At 54.1% G+C, this 15,528-nt stretch overlaps 3 protein-coding genes across 3 annotated transcripts; 2 read left to right on the top strand and 1 right to left on the bottom strand.

Moving 5' to 3' along the window:
* Positions 1-3,016: 3,016 nt before the first annotated feature.
* Positions 3,017-3,865, bottom strand: A1O7_07132 (uncharacterized protein; the record flags this gene model as incomplete). The annotated part of the gene is made up of 2 exons (XM_007761132.1): positions 3,017-3,459; positions 3,655-3,865. The coding sequence occupies 2 exons, from the start codon at positions 3,863-3,865 to the stop codon at positions 3,017-3,019; spliced, it is 654 nt and encodes a 217-aa protein (XP_007759322.1).
* A 3,328-nt stretch (positions 3,866-7,193) lies between these two features.
* Positions 7,194-8,980, top strand: A1O7_07131 (uncharacterized protein; the record flags this gene model as incomplete). The annotated part of the gene is made up of 3 exons (XM_007761131.1): positions 7,194-7,350; positions 7,412-7,501; positions 7,596-8,980. 3 exons carry the CDS (start codon positions 7,194-7,196, stop codon positions 8,978-8,980), a joined length of 1,632 nt encoding a protein of 543 aa, XP_007759321.1.
* A 677-nt stretch (positions 8,981-9,657) lies between these two features.
* A1O7_07130 (uncharacterized protein) lies at positions 9,658-14,193 on the top strand (the record flags this gene model as incomplete). Its single annotated transcript, XM_007761130.1, has 1 exon — positions 9,658-14,193. The coding sequence occupies one exon, from the start codon at positions 9,658-9,660 to the stop codon at positions 14,191-14,193; it is 4,536 nt and encodes a 1,511-aa protein (XP_007759320.1).
* Positions 14,194-15,528: the final 1,335 nt, after the last annotated feature.

Raw genomic sequence — 15,528 nt, 5'->3', positions numbered from 1 at the left:
TTTTTTTAAACCTTTGACTTTGACAGCTGGCACGTTGTACAGCACAGCACAGAACAGAACATCGGCAACGGACGCGGGATGGATTGGCGCAGCAGTTCGTCATTTTCTTCCTGTGTCCCTGTGGAAAGGCCTGTGGAATTAATGAACATCATGGCGCGAGATAAGGACCGTTCGACAGGGACAGGGACACGAGCAAGGGCTAGGGCAAGGGCAGGGGCAAGGGGCGGGACGTTCGTGGTCCGCGAGTTTCCCTTCGACCTCGCCGAGCGCACGAGTAGGACGAGGACGATTGTTATTGTGTGACTGTGTGTGACGGACTCTGTAACTCGTAGCGCAACAGGCACGTAGGCTACGTAATGCGTGATGGGATCTACAGGCACAGGATGGGCATGGTGTCGTAGAGGGTATGGGCACGGGCGGGGAAAACTCCCGGTTCAAACCTGCGTTCCCTAGGTCAGTGCAGTGCAGTGCAGTGCAGTTCAGTTCAGTTCAAGCAGGGTGACCATGATATGGTCATTGGGACGAGTACTCCGTACGGAGTACGAAATAATTACATAGTCGAATAATGGAATAGCCACATCGCATATAGGGTCGGAGCTGGTTTCATGGTTGCAGTCTGCTTTGCATACCACCTACGGAGTACACATTCACGACCCAAGTTAACGTGCTCGCGGTCCTCAAATATATGAGACACCGTACGATACTGCCGCGCATGTCATTGTCGTGTTCGACCGTTGACCCCCTAGCCCTTGGAAGCGAAAGTGCGAGTCACCATGCGCGGAAGATCACGATGAGGTCGCGATCGACTGCTTGCGCGAGAGTATGAGCATGAACACTCCGAGCTGCTTGCTTTTGAGATTACTTCCCAGGTGAAAATTGGAATTTGTGGGGGTTCCTGTCGAAGTGCGAGAAGGTTTGTGGTCTTTGATAGGAGAGGCAAGGTCGTCTGTGTACAGAGGCCAGCAGGTCAACACTGCTCGTACTTCAGCTCTGTCCTGTACGGGTATTGTGGTAAAGGTGGCTCGATACTTCAGGCCACTTTCGACATTTGCCAAAGTCATGTGAACTTTGATGCCTGGTTACGAGGGCCAGATATGGAGGAATCCCGAGGTCCCGATGACTTCCTGGCCAGACGAGCCCAGGCCAAGCACTGCATACGAGAAACACGTTGTGCTCCCCATGCTGAGCTCCAGTACGGTTGCCTTCCTATGTACTAGCGGGTATCCTCCCACCGTGACTGCATCGGACCTTCCACGGCACGAGAACCCTACTGTCGTCCGGGATCAATCATAAGGCCGCGTTCAGAGGACGACTCATCGTCCACTTCCGCGTCACCTACATTTTAGCCGGTTTCCAGGAACGGTCTCCCACGCTCGAAGCATGTTTTCTTCAAAGGCACTTCAAGCTTGTTGCCACCACCGGGCGGATAGGCCATGCCGGGACGTGTGACGGGATTTGTTCGGCTCGCTGCTTGGCTTGGAAACTGGTGGCGCTGGCGGCACTCGCATAGACATGACTTGCATTGATGCGAGAGGGCTCCAACTGACAAGATAGCGACATTCGTCTAGAAGTCTGATTCGAATCGCTAGCCAGCGCCTCAAGCGTACGTCAAACTTCTTGGCCTGCAAACAATTGGCACATGGAAATACTTGACAGTGGACACTGGTCTGAGGCTGCTTTGAGATATGCTGCAAACATGGGTCTAGGATGTCGATGCTGATAGCGGATAGCGATGGCGATTGTGATAATGCAGGATGAGTGACTGGTGAGTGATACAGAGTGTGGCCTGCAGCTACAGTACAGTCTGTTTGCGCTCTGGAGACCCTGCATTCCGCTGTCCCGCGCAAGCGCAGGGAGTTTGATAATGCATGATAACAGAAGGAGGTGAAGACGGGTGAGAGTCGACCTTGGCTGGACTGTACCTCGTACCGACTCTCCGGTGGAGTTCAGCGCCTGGTAATGCTTGCTGTACGGAACTTGGAGCCGTTGCACAATACCGGTTTCAGAAGGCGCCACGGGGCAGGGATGAATGGGAAAGATGGTCGAATGTTGGTAAAATGCGCGCATGTCTGTTATCTTTGCAGCAACGTGTCGCGGACCGTCCGAGTTGCATGCAAGCAAGCGTGGGGAAAGGTTGAAGGTCAATTGGTTGTTATTGATGGCATGTCGATAGATCTGATTGTTAGCGTGCCGAAGGGTTTCGGAAATGGATGGAATGTGCATGTGCGAAGATGGTGAAGTCTGTAAAGATTCGAAGCAGGAGCAAGCACTGCTTGAAGATGAGGGAAAGGGACATTCACCGCAATGGGCCTTGAAGAGGTTCGGATTCGACATCATTGCCTGGGTATTGTTTGCTCTGCCCACTGGTATTCCTGCCTGCCATGAGCTGAGGGTTGAGATCCGCGCTCGTCTGCGGGTGTCGTTCAGAGTATGGTGCTATGCAATCTTCCACGCATTCCAGCAGTGTTTCGAAGGTGCATCACAATTGCCCCGCGTCGACCCTGCAGTTTATCGTTATTTGTTGTTTGCTAGATGCGCACTCCCTTACAGTATGCTGTTTGCGGAACAGACGTTTCTTGTCGGGTCGGTGTCCAGACCACCTTCTTCGCGATGAGCCTGGACGTCACATACATGCAAGGAAGACGAAGGTGAATTGACGTCGACAGAGCATGAGTCGCATGTATCATTTACTCCATTGATGCTAACGGACCAGCAAGCAACCATTTTCACACCGCGCCATGCTCTGAAATTCATGTATATGCCGCAGCTAGGCAGTATGTAACCATCTACTGTCCCGGTGCTCCCCCTTTTAAGCAACATTGCTATCCAAGTAACGCTCAATTCCTCCTCATCAAGGGCCAAAAACTGCTGTACAGGGCAGAAAGAGAAGATCAAGTCCAGGTGAAGATCCGCTGCATGATGCCTTCACCTTGGGCATGACGTGTGGGTGAAGATGTATACAGGAGGACTGAGCCACATTATACACCTTTTTTTTTTTTGGAAAAGGAGGCTTTGTTCACATGACTGCGATGAGTCCGATGGCCATGGCGAGGACACCCCCTTGGACCTTGAGGCTGCCGGCACCGCTGTTAGGGTCTGGAGCGGTCGTGCTCTCAGTTGGGGTGGCGGATGAAGTGGATGACGTGGATTCCTCGGAGCTCGTGGTGCTCGCCGAAGAACTTGTGGCAGAGGTGCTCGAGCTGTCTGTGGAAGTGCCGCTGCTTGTGGCAGAGCTGTCGGTGCTGGTTCCCGTCGACGTGGCAGAGCCGGTGGAGGTAGCAGACCCGGTCGCGACGCCAGTGGCTGTGCCGGTCGCGCCTTGGATGCCGAAGTTGGGAGAGAAGTTGATGTTGGTAGGGTCTGTGTCGTCGATGATTTCGATTGTGTACACGTGGGAGTTGACGTCTCCGGGAGGAGGGATCCGAACGGTCGCCGTCCCAGCAGAGGCGGGAATGCCAGCTGCACACATGGTATGTCAGTACAACCCGAGGTAATGTGAAATACAGTTCCAGGGCACCCGCCATGCCTTGAGCGCTTGATTGCGCTCAATCATGAAATGGTGCTTGCTCTGTCTTGAGAGCATCCCAGCCGATGTGCTACCAGACCGACGGTGCACGGATGGCGGAGCGCAACGCAGAGAGGTAGCCCACTTACCAGCCAGCACGGCGCCCGAGTCGGGAGTGACGGGATCCTGTTGCAGCTTGATGGTGACGGTACCGCTCGAAGGGTTGGTCCATTCAATTGTTAAGGGTTGGCCGGCCGTCACATCCAGCGTGGCAGCACCACCAGGAACACTGATGGCATTGTTCTGTGCGGAAACGACTGCTGCGCAGAGTGCGGCGACGGCGGCGAAAGCGAAACGCATGTTGGCGTACGAGGTGTATGCGACGGGCACTTGGTGGAGATCGGGTCTATGCGACGGCGGCGACAAGGGGAATATAATCAGGAAGAGAGTTTTGGAGACAAGATAGCAGTGACAGGAGATAGAAGTCAGGAGTCAGCGGTAGCGACGATGGGTGTTGCGATTTTGAGACAGCCCATCCGGGGGCAATCTTCAACGCGTCAACCATTACAGTATTATTGACGCCGCTACTCCAGTCTGCCGCGACAACAAGAACCCTTGGCCGGGGGTTTCGGCCGCTTAGCGCCCGCATCCACGCCCTCTGGCAGTCAATCAGCACGAGTACGTCAGGGCAGCCTAGCTCGTACTGGAATAGGGGCAAGTCGCCCAATCTTCAATTAGGAGCGCTTGCTTAACCATCAATCACCACTGCGGACTCCGAGAGCCTTGGTCGCCATCCTTTCGCGCTGCGGCCAATGCTAACGTGTCACTCGCATCGACATTTTCAGCGTCTTATGCCAGGCACCGCGATGTGGTTGGAGAGATTTCAGAACACCTCCAAGTCATAACCATACCGCAGTAGAAAGTTTTCTGTCCTCGTTGCAGAGTACGTAATTCGAAGGGCTCGCCGAGTCCCCGAATAGAAAACTCGACAGCTCTACTGTGGCTGAGTAGTGGCTCGAGCTGATTTCGTATTCGGCTTGCAAAACGCACGAGTCCCCTTCGCTTCGTCTATTCTCCCAAGCCTCCGAACCTCTCCTGCTCAATCTCACGGCAGTCGATGTTACCAGATGCTTGTACAAACATGCGTCGCGCGCTGGGATCTGACCCCAGCACCCGTCTGCTTTTGGACACAGTCATCCCTTCGCGACATTGAAATCAAGTCTCGAAAGAGTCAGCGGGTCCTACCGTTGAGTGGGTGGCCGGTTGATATAGTATGAGTTTCGGTAGGCAAAGTTCTGGTCAGCAATATGCACATCCTCGGATTACTATGGGGCGCATTTTATTGTTATCGAGAAGTGAATACATAGCACAGCAACATCCTGTCTGTACACAGTAGTAGTGAGTCATGTCAAGGGCTCGAGGGAGGCTTTGTGTACGTACTGCCAGAGACACATATCGAATCGGGATTATTTGTGGCCGACTGCGCTTGTGCTTCCTCCTTCCTGCTTAGCAGTAGGAGCCGCTTGCGAGCTGAACGTCTAGAGGGTCACAATGTCTGCGACGTCGCAGCGGTTGGACTGCTAGACACACGCGCACTAAGCAAGCATGATGTATTTTAATACTCCGTACAGGCAGAAGCTTCCTGCTGACTCCAGATACATGCACGTTGCATACCTAGAGCGACGCCTAGAGGCAGTGTAAATTCGTTGCCGGACTGTCCTTGCATGCTTCGAGACATGTCAGCGGAACCCTTGGTTACGTGCACACCCAGCGATAGACAAAAGGGTGTCGTGATCGAAAGCGTAGCGTTCGTAGCCACCACTCACACGTGTCTTGTAGTCACAATTTGGCCTGGCATGTTTCCGGTCTCAGTCCGAGGAGCAATTGCATGCTCTTTCCAGCTGAAGGGCTTGTGCACCCTTAGCTCGAGCTTTTATTCCAGAAAGGTCATACGGTACTCCGTACAACCGCTGAACTACCTGGAAGATGTACAGTAGCGTGCACGAGCGTGAAATTCCACGGAGATGGAGCACACATTGCCCTACATACGAGTACTGACATGGCTGCGATTTGCCAGCGTCTTTTGCCGTCGCTGGGTACAGTAACTCTTATTAAGTTTCGATAGAAGATCGTGACCCAACACAGTTTCCCCTACGTCCTGTTCGCTTGTGGATGTCGCGATGAGCCGTCATTTTGACCGCTTGATGCAAGCCACAAGCCGCATTCCCAGGTATGAATGGCAGGAATTTTTTTAAACATCCTTGACAGGCCACGCGAGACGCCGGAGCAGGTCCAGCCTCTTGTATCTTGCCTCTGACATGACATGGGTGCCTGGAATCTGCAAGGCGAGAGTATCATCTGGAGAGGCCAGCAAAGTCCACGCCAGGGGCAACTTGGATACCACAGCCTCTTTGAGGATAACATGTCGCAGTTTCAGTTGACATTTATACTCCGAATTTACTCGGGTGAATCTTCGCGGAAGTGCTTCGCACTTCCTACCATCGAACGATCTGTCCGATGGCGCGATCCTTTTCCACGAGTAGGGCATTCCGAGGCGATTTAACAATTCTGTGGCACCCCCAGCACCCAATGCCATGAACAGGCTGATCTTCCAGGCCACTGAGCCAGTCTGTTTGCTTGGCGGGTCCGGTTCGTCGGCAGCTTACATCGCCTGGTCTCGCATGGCGGCATGAACTTTTGTCTGTCTAACGAGAACCACGAGGTGCTTCAGTGGAGTTCCCAGGCAAGCAGGAGGATTGCCAGCGTATGAGCGTTTCAAGAGCAGCCGAGGGCTTGCGGTGTGTACGTCAAAGTCAGCCAAAGCACGAAAGGAAGAGGCGCGACCTGTCAGTTCTAGACCGGCAGCAGGCGCGCCACGGGAATTCGAGATGTCGCAGGCCTGTCTTTCTAAGCCGCAAGGACACTTTGGCAGCCATGGCAGGGTTGCCATACCCATGCATGGGGTCAGTTTTAATCTCAACGCGCAGACCACGGAGGCACGGGTTCAGAAATGAGCATCATTTCGAGAGTGACAGGCATCAAAACATTCATATACATACCTGAACAAGTGGCAGCGCCAGAAGCGCATGTTGACTCTTCCTCTTTCATCCTACCACCACCTTGTCTTCGCATCTACTTATTAATGCGGCATGCACGATCAGCGTTTCATTCGAGCCGCGCATCTCTTCTAATATCCGAGTCTCCATATACTCGCATTCGCCGTTTCTCGCTTAAGCAGCCTTCTATGACCAAGCGAGCGACCAACGTGTTGTGCAGAGCAAGGAACAGGTCAAGGGTTATCATCGGACATCGAGTCACCGCGCAACCAAAATTGTCGGCTTGGTTAGCGCTCCTGAGTCTGAGATCGTCCCTGAAGGTTTCGGCGAGACTATCGACGGCTGGCAAAGACATGCAACCACCACAACGGATTCCACAGCGGACCAATTACTAAATCACTACTTCTGCAGCCAGCATCCGAAGCTATCAACATGCGAGTTTCAAGGCACGCGTCTCTGCCCAATGATGTCGCCGTCGACACATTACCACCCGTCGTACTTCGAAAGGTGAGTTTACTGCGTCCGTGTTTGCGACTCCCTTGCCCTGGGTGTGCACATCCCCCCGGAAAATCATCAGCAGAGCCCCTTGCTCAAGCATTCCGGCAGTCTGGGGATCGCCATGGTGATCAAACATGGGTTTCCAGCCCGAGCTTCCGCCCACAGGAAGAAGGACGCACATCACTGCCATTTACGAGCAGAGCCCCATCCAGACGTGGAGCATATTCCACGTCATGCCACCACATCATCTCACGCCCCCAAGGGCTACCTGGGACCGGCGCCTCGGGCTTGGTGCATTTGGAGTTTAGGCATGAAACTCTTTGCCTAAACGGGACTCACGGGCACCCTCTAGGCTTCTTGGTCGCGGCACGGTCCTCCGACCTCAAAGCAGGGACCACCTCCTGCTTCATCACCTCCCCCCCACCACAGCTGGACTTGACTCGTGCGAGCTCTGGCAGCTGTCCGGCTCATTCGATCGCTTATCCTGCAGGTCCACGAGCTAACATGTGTGTTACACCAGTATTTTAGCAGTTTAGAGCGTCTCAGGCTCGCCCAAGATGGCAAACACTCTCCACGCCCCCCTTCTCGACTGTCGCTTTACCCTTCCAACGATCTCGGTGTCACCATCAAGGGCGCAGATACCTTTACCATTGTGACCGACGTCTTCGTACCAACAGCGCGGCTTGGCAATAGCAAGAAGTTGCGCAGGAGGAGGAGCTCAGCAACGGACATCACCCCGAACACTGTCGCCTGGTTCGCTTCGCTCCCCCCTGCGGTTCAGAGGAAGCTCTTCTCGAAGGACGAGTGTTCCTTCCTTTCGCGAGAGAAGGATACCCTCATCCTCGACGCCGCAGACGAGACCCTTCGTCGCCGTAGCTGGCATACTACTCAACTCACTGCTTTCGAACCTCGGCGTTCCGAAGAAGAAGACGACGACACCATCGTGGACAGTGAAGACCTCAACGACGACGTTCGAGTGGATTCTGCAATCGATATGGGTGGCGACTACACAATAGATGGCTTCCGGTGGCTGGACGATGAAGGAGACCTGGATCTCAAGCTGGACGACTACCATCAGGCCATTGCCGAGACCAATCGGCGAACAATGTCTGCATCAGGCCCTGCCAGACGGCGATCGAGACGAAATCCTTCCCTGTCAAGCCTCTCCATACGTCGTGGCCGGTCGTCCACATCGTCGAATCGGCCAGTCGTCGAGGTACCCCCAACACCAGCTCTACCACCTATACCTCCTCACGCTCGCGCTTCGTCATTTTCACTCAAGCACTTTCGCTCCCAGGCATCTATATCATCAATCGATCCCCGCGCGACTCATTATCAAGACCCAGCTGCTCGGATGAAGCTGCGGCTCTATCTTGCCTCCCCACAGAAGTTCGACGAGGCGGTTGAGTTTGGCTTCCCGTCGGTGCAAGGCAGAGATCCTCGAACACCGATTAGACCAATGACAAGCCCACAGCAGCGACCAGAAACCAACAGGACCTTCTTTCACGACGACACGCCATCACTATCAGGTGATGACGAGACCGATCCAGAAGAACCAGACACCCTTTTCGATCCGAGGACCCCTGAAGACCCGGTCTTCCAGATGAACCGTCCCTCGCGGAAAGGTAGTGTGGACGGGTTTGCCAGATCGCTACGACCCTTTTCAATACGGAGACCTACCGAAACATATGCCCGTGGACTTCCGTCGGATCGAGAGATGACGCTACACATGACTCTGACACGACCAGATCTCCGCGCCCCAGAGGAACTGCAATCACCCCATGACATGCAGAAGGTCAACAAAATACCATTGGAGAAGGCCGAACTACCGCCAGAGGCTACTCCAGTCTCTATTTGGGACACGCTCCCCCCTGAAGAATCCAAGATGAAGAGGCTTCTTCGGAAACTGAAGCTCAAGTGAGCACGTGCACGACTTGGGAGGCACTTTTCTGTTAATCGCTATTGCATTGTGTTTGGGTGAGCGGCAGAGAAGGCATATCTACCACATCGTCATTGAGCGTAGGCGTTCAGGCTGAATATGTGTGCATTTCAAGCCATTGTAATCCACAAGAGTGGGAGCAGGGGATGGGCCAGACACGTGGAATGACCATGGCATATAGTGGCGGGTGGCCGGCTTTGGGAACCTGGAGAGGATAATAAAAAGGGAGATTTTGGAGGATAGATAAGTGGTATAAGCCAACAGGTAGTGACAGAATCCAGCTCGACACCTTTTGACAACGTTTCTATCTGTGCTGTGTACTCCGTACAGGGCAGCTGGTACCGCTGTCTCGTGCTGATGCAGTGGTACGGAACTACGAGTGAAGGGGGATGGAGGAAGGAGTCAAGGAGCTTCGTGTTTGAGGTGGTGACGCTTACCACATTCGGCGGACCCTGATACCTGGTACTCTGGGATTCGCCGCAAGTGAGTGTCGAGTGAGCATGAGGAGACGAGGCGCTCAGCAACAATTGTTGGTCGCAGGCAAACGCAATTCGTGTCTCCATCCACCACGGTGTCCGTTTTGCCATTGATTCCTTTTGAGCGTTGTATTTCGTGCTTTTCACATTTAATCCCTACGCCGCTCGATGCGCTAATCAAAGATGATAATTCGATCCTACTGGCGCCGCGCCGTCGCCCCGTCACTTGCGCTCCTCTTACTGCTCGCATCTTCGCCGCGGTCCGTGCAAGCGAAGAAAGATGGCCCGACCATCTCCTCCACGGCCTTCGATAACCCGTTGGAGAACGTCTTCTACTTTGACGACTCGGACGTCGTCCTCGGCTACGATGGAGAGACTGGCACCGTCTGGCGCAGTCCTGACGCCGGCGAGTCGTGGAAAGAAGTCAACGATCAAGGCCAGTCAGGAAATGTATTGGACGTGTACCGGCATCCGTGGGACAATCAACGCGCGTACATCATCGGATTCGACTCGGAGCATTGGGTGACGACGGACACGGGCAAGACTTGGAAGAGCTTCTCGGTCGACCAAGACGACAACTTGGCCCGGTTCCGGAATGCTCCTTTGAGCTTCCATGGCCGGGATCCCAGCAGGGTGATCTGGAATGCCGAACACTGCGTGGGCTTGGCTTGCATCGAAAGAGCTTTCTACACCGACGATGACTTTGAGACAATCAACAATCTGGGGTCCATGACGCGAGGCTGCCAGTGGGCCGTCAGCACTCCGGAATTCGCCCAAGAGATTGCCCCCGAGGTCAGAGATCGCATCTTTTGTATCGTCGAAGGTCTGTACTCGCCTTGGCCTAAAGACAACAGGTTACTCGTCTCAGATGACTTTTTCACTCGCGATCAACTGGAGCCGGCGCTGGACGATGGCCGGGCAGTGACGGGGATTATCAGCATGGCTGCCGTCAAAGGCTTCTTGGTTGCGGCAGCGAAATCCGAGGGCACGGACGAGCTGGCTCTCTACGTGACGAAGGATGGCTCGCAGTGGCATCGGGCAGAGTTTGGACAACACCGCATCAGTGAAGACGCCTACACTATCCTCGAAAGCACGAATTACAGTTTACAAGTTGATGTGCTCGGATCTCGTCCCACGAACCCTACCGGTTACCTCTTTACCTCCAATTCGAACGGCACCTACTTCACTCGCAACATCGACCACACCAACCGCAACATCTTTGGAAATGTGGATTTTGAGAAAGTGCAGACAATTCAGGGCATAGTCATGGTCAACACGGTGCAGAACTGGAAGGAGGTCGAGGGCTCCACCATTCCTCAGAAGGAAATTGTTTCACAAATCAGTTTCGACGACGGAAGGACTTTTCAAGATCTCAAAGTCGGTGACAAACGGTTGCACCTCCATTCGGTGACAGATGCACGGCAAAATGGGCGGATATTTTCTAGTCCAGCGCCTGGAATCGTCATGGGTGTTGGAAATACTGGCAAGTTCCTCAAGGATTACGAGGATGGCGATCTCTTTGTCTCGGATGATGCTGGTGTCACCTGGATTGAAGGTTTGGACGGAGCTCATCTGTACGAGTTCGGCAATCAAGGCGCCGTGATCGTTGCCGTTGATGATGAAGAGCCCACCAGTCACATCAGATACTCAATCGACCACGGCAGGACGTGGGAAAAGGCCGATCTGGAGGGAAAGGTCCGAGCACGGTTCCTGACCACTGTCCCGGATTCAACAACGCTCAAATTTCTCATGATGGGTGCCAAAGGTACTGGTTCCAAGACCGAGTGGGTCATGTTCAAGATCGACTTCGAAGGGCTTCATGAGCGAGCTTGTGGAGATAAAGACTTCGACCGCTGGCCTGCTCGTGTTGACAAGGACGGCAAACCCAGCTGTCTCATGGGACACAAGCAGTTCTTTAGGCGGCGCAAGGCTGATGCTGAGTGTTTCATTGATGTAGAGTTCCAGGATCCCGTGCCTGAATTCGAGCCTTGTGTTTGTACAAGGGCAGATTTTGAATGCGACTACAACTTTGTGAGAACCGAGGATCGGAAAAACTGCGTTCCTGCAGAGGGAGTTACTCTCCCTGTCCCGGACGGAGCTTGCAAGAATGAAAAAGACACCTTCAAGGGCCCGTCCGGTTGGCGACTGATTCCCGGCAACGAATGTGTGCGCAAAGGCGGCGAAGAGCTTGATCTCGAGATCGAAAGACCGTGCTCGGATTCGGTGAAAAGGCCAGCTTCGGGAGAAATTGTTGTCGAGAAGACCAATTTCGACGCAGATCGTTTCTCCGAGTGGTACTACCTGGAAAGAGGCGATACGTCGATAGGCAGCGATGAGACCATTGTCATGCGTACGAGCGAGCAAGACATCTTCTTGACCCGTGATCACGGGAAAACGTGGCAACCGATCCTGAAGGGAGAGCCGATCACGGCCATCGCGCCTAACCCGCATCATCACGACGCGGTATTCTTTCTCACGGGTTCAAAGGAAGTTCATTACACCATTGACCGAGGAGACCGATTCAACAAATTCTCGGCACCGGAACGGCCGAGTACTCTGAGACTGCCCACTATGAGGTTTCATCCCGAGTACAAGGATTGGCTATTATGGTCTGGCGCGGTGGGTAATGACGACCACACCAACATCTGGCTATCGAAAGACCGAGGCGATCGCTGGGATGTAATGGTTCGCTACGGCAGAAAGTGCGAGTTCATGACTCGCGAAGGTCGAGCACATGGTGACCAGTTGATCTTCTGCGAACAATACGAGGACGAGAACCCGACCAAAAATCTTATGCTGCTTTCCAGCGACAACTTCTTCGCCGACTCGACAGTCCATTTCCCTGATATCCTCGACTTTGCGACGATGTCGGAATTCATCATCGTTGCGGCGAAAACAGAAGATCGGCAAAGCCTGAAAGTCGACGCAAGTGTCGACGGGAGGACATTCGCACCTGCCGAATTTCCCAGAAATTTCCAGGTCAAACACCAGCAAGCCTATACTGTCCTGGACAGCTCCACTCACGCCGTGTTCCTCCACGTCACTGTCAACGCCGCTCAAGACCATGAGTATGGTGCCATCATCAAATCGAACAGCAATGGTACCTCATACGTCTACACTCTTGGAGGCGTCAACCGGGACACCGAAGGCTACGTCGATTTTGAAAAGATGCAGGGCCTAGAAGGCGTTGCTATGGTCAACGTCGTAGCCAACAGGGACGAGACCAACAACGGCGAGAAGAAGAAGCTAAAGTCGATGATCACCCACAACGATGGTGCAGAATGGGCTTTCCTCCCACCACCCAAACAGGACGCACTAGGCAAAAACTACCCATGCGTCGGCGAGGCCAACAAGGCCACGGGCAAATGCTCTCTACACATCCACAGCTACACTGAACGAGGCGACAAATCGGCCACTTTCTCCAGCCCTAGTGCGGTCGGACTTATGATGGCTGTCGGCAATGTAGGCGAGTATCTTGTGCGCAAGGACGATGAAGCCACCGACACGTTCATCACTCGCGATGCGGGCATTACGTGGCAGTCGGTCAAAAAAGGAAGCTATATGTGGGAGTATGGCGACCAAGGCAGCATCATTGTCATTGTAAAGGAATCGCAACCCACGAAATCACTCTTCTACACACTCGACGAAGGGCTGACTTGGAAGGAATTCGAGTTCTCGCCCAACGTGGAAATGCAGATCGACGCCATTACCACCGTCCCGTCGGACAACTCCCGCGCTTTTCTGCTCTGGGGCAGAGAACTTGGTTCTCAAGCAAAACGTGGCATTTTCACCGTGCACGTCGACTTCTCGGGCCTCGAGGAACGCGAGCGCAAATGTGAACTTGACGAAAAGGACCCCGAAAAAGGCGACTACACGCTCTGGGAACCGAAACATCCTATGCAAGATTCAAACTGCCTTTTTGGCCATGTGGCTCGGTATCATCGCAAACGCATCGATCGTGACTGCTACAATGGCAAGAAAATCGACCACCTCCACAGCATCGCTAGAAACTGCTCCTGTACACGACAGGATTTCGAGTGCGATTACAACTATGAGATTCAAGCAGATGGGACGTGCCAGCTTGTGCCTGGTCTTGAGCCTGCCGATCACGAGGCGAATTGCAAGGACAACCCGAATCAGGTGGAATTCTGGTATCCTACGGGATATCGGAGAATCCCACTGACAACGTGTCAAGGTGGCCGTGAGCTCGACAAGCTGGAATCAAAACCGTGTCCTGGCCATGAGGAAGAATACGAGAAGAAGCATGGGATCAGTGGTGCAGGGCTCTTCTTCGCGATTTTCGTGCCTATTGCGATAGCTATTGGGATTGGATACTGGGCATACACGAAGTGGCAGAGTGGAGGGGGTGGGTTCGGACAGATCCGTCTGGGCGAGGGATTCTCAGCCTCTCCTACAGGTGGCGATCCGTTGTGGATCAAAGTCCCTGTTGTGATTGTGAGTGGCGTTGTCGCTGTGGCCAAGGCCACGCCTCTGCTTGTGATGAGTCTGTTCCGGAGTGCGAGAGGGTATATGCCCCTTGGTGGCGGATCTTCTCGCGGCGGCGGGAGGTTTGGTGTCGGGAGGGGCACGAACGTTGGTGGGTACGGGGCGCCATATCGTTCGAGGGACGCGTTTGCAAGGAGAGGGCAAGATTACAGTCAGGTTGTCGAGGACGATGAGTTGCTCGGGGATGGACTGGATGACGAAGAAGAGGTGTGAGGGTAAGAGCCCGGAAGTGGTTTCACTCCGCTTCAACGTGGTCTCCCTCTTGGACTTGGGGCACGTGTCAACTGGAAGAAATGGACAGCCGTTGAAAGTCCGCCTGCCTTTGGACTCGCCGTCTCTACGCACCCTTCGCGTACACATCGGTCCTTCACTAGAAGTTTGGAAGCAGGACCAAGGAGCCTTTGTAAGAATGTATGTTCTCAGCATAGGCGCGGTATGGTACAAACACTACCGACATTACATATGACTTATATGCGAGATGAGATGCCGGGGAGTGTTCTCAAGCGTGTATATTCAGCCTTGTCGACTCGACCTTGAATACGGCTGATATCCCTTCGATACAGAACGTTCCGGACGACATGTCGTTTTCTTGCTAGTGGAAGTATGACTTCCCTACCTACCTACCTACCTACCTACCTACCTACCTACCTACCAACCAATGTACTTAGGTACACCTACACAGCACATTCAACAATCGACATCAGCCAGCAGGGCCGACACTCCGGACAGTGCTGTAGGCATCCATTCCGACATCGGCGGTCCTTCCATCAGATAAGATCGCATCCCAAGACGATATCAATCTGATAAGGATGGTCCGTCCTGTCACATGCTAAAGCAGCGACCCAACTACTCGACTGTGGTACTGTAATGCACAAGCATGCATGCATGCATACATGGGCTCGGCTCGCCAGCCGTGTCCGTGAAGCTTAACCTTAACCTCTCACCTACCCTCTGAGCCTCCATGATTCAACGCTTCCACCGATTCCAATTCGCGGACTTGCCATGCGATCGGCAAGAAGAACAAAGCATCGCACACCGCGCGATGTCGTGTGGTCGTGTCGCGCGCCTCCCCGAAGATTGAGTTTCCGACGACAGGCGAGTGACAGGCAGTAAGGTGGGTGGGGGTGGGAGTAGGGCCACACACCCATCATTTCGTTGCATTCTCGTCCTGCAGTACGGAGTGTCGTGCCGGGATAGGCGCGACCAATCCGGCGTGCGGGATTGTCATCACGGTCGCGAAGACTGGTTGGATCTGCGTGCGTGCATGCATGCGACGGAGTTGAGGCACGCGTGGCACGGCACGGCACCGGGAGATCGGGCACGAGCGAGCGGAGGTCCTGTACCACTGTACGAGGTACTGCGTGAGGGAGGGTGTCGCCACGCAGCCACACCACAACCACGCAACCATACACGGGACTGGCAAGCCAGTCAAGTCAGCCAGCCAGCCTACCAGTCGACCAGTCGAGTAGCGCACAACAGTGCCGTGTGACGCGCCGGCAGCCCTTTGGTGGGCTCGGTGAGTTGATGAGTGGTGAGGTCGGTGGGCAG

Source organism: Cladophialophora yegresii (genome assembly GCF_000585515.1).
Source record: "Cladophialophora yegresii CBS 114405 chromosome Unknown aczIN-supercont1.5, whole genome shotgun sequence".
NCBI lineage: Eukaryota > Fungi > Ascomycota > Eurotiomycetes > Chaetothyriales > Herpotrichiellaceae > Cladophialophora > Cladophialophora yegresii.
Note: the sequence above shows the minus strand (reverse complement) of the source record. Positions and strands in the feature narration are given on the sequence as shown.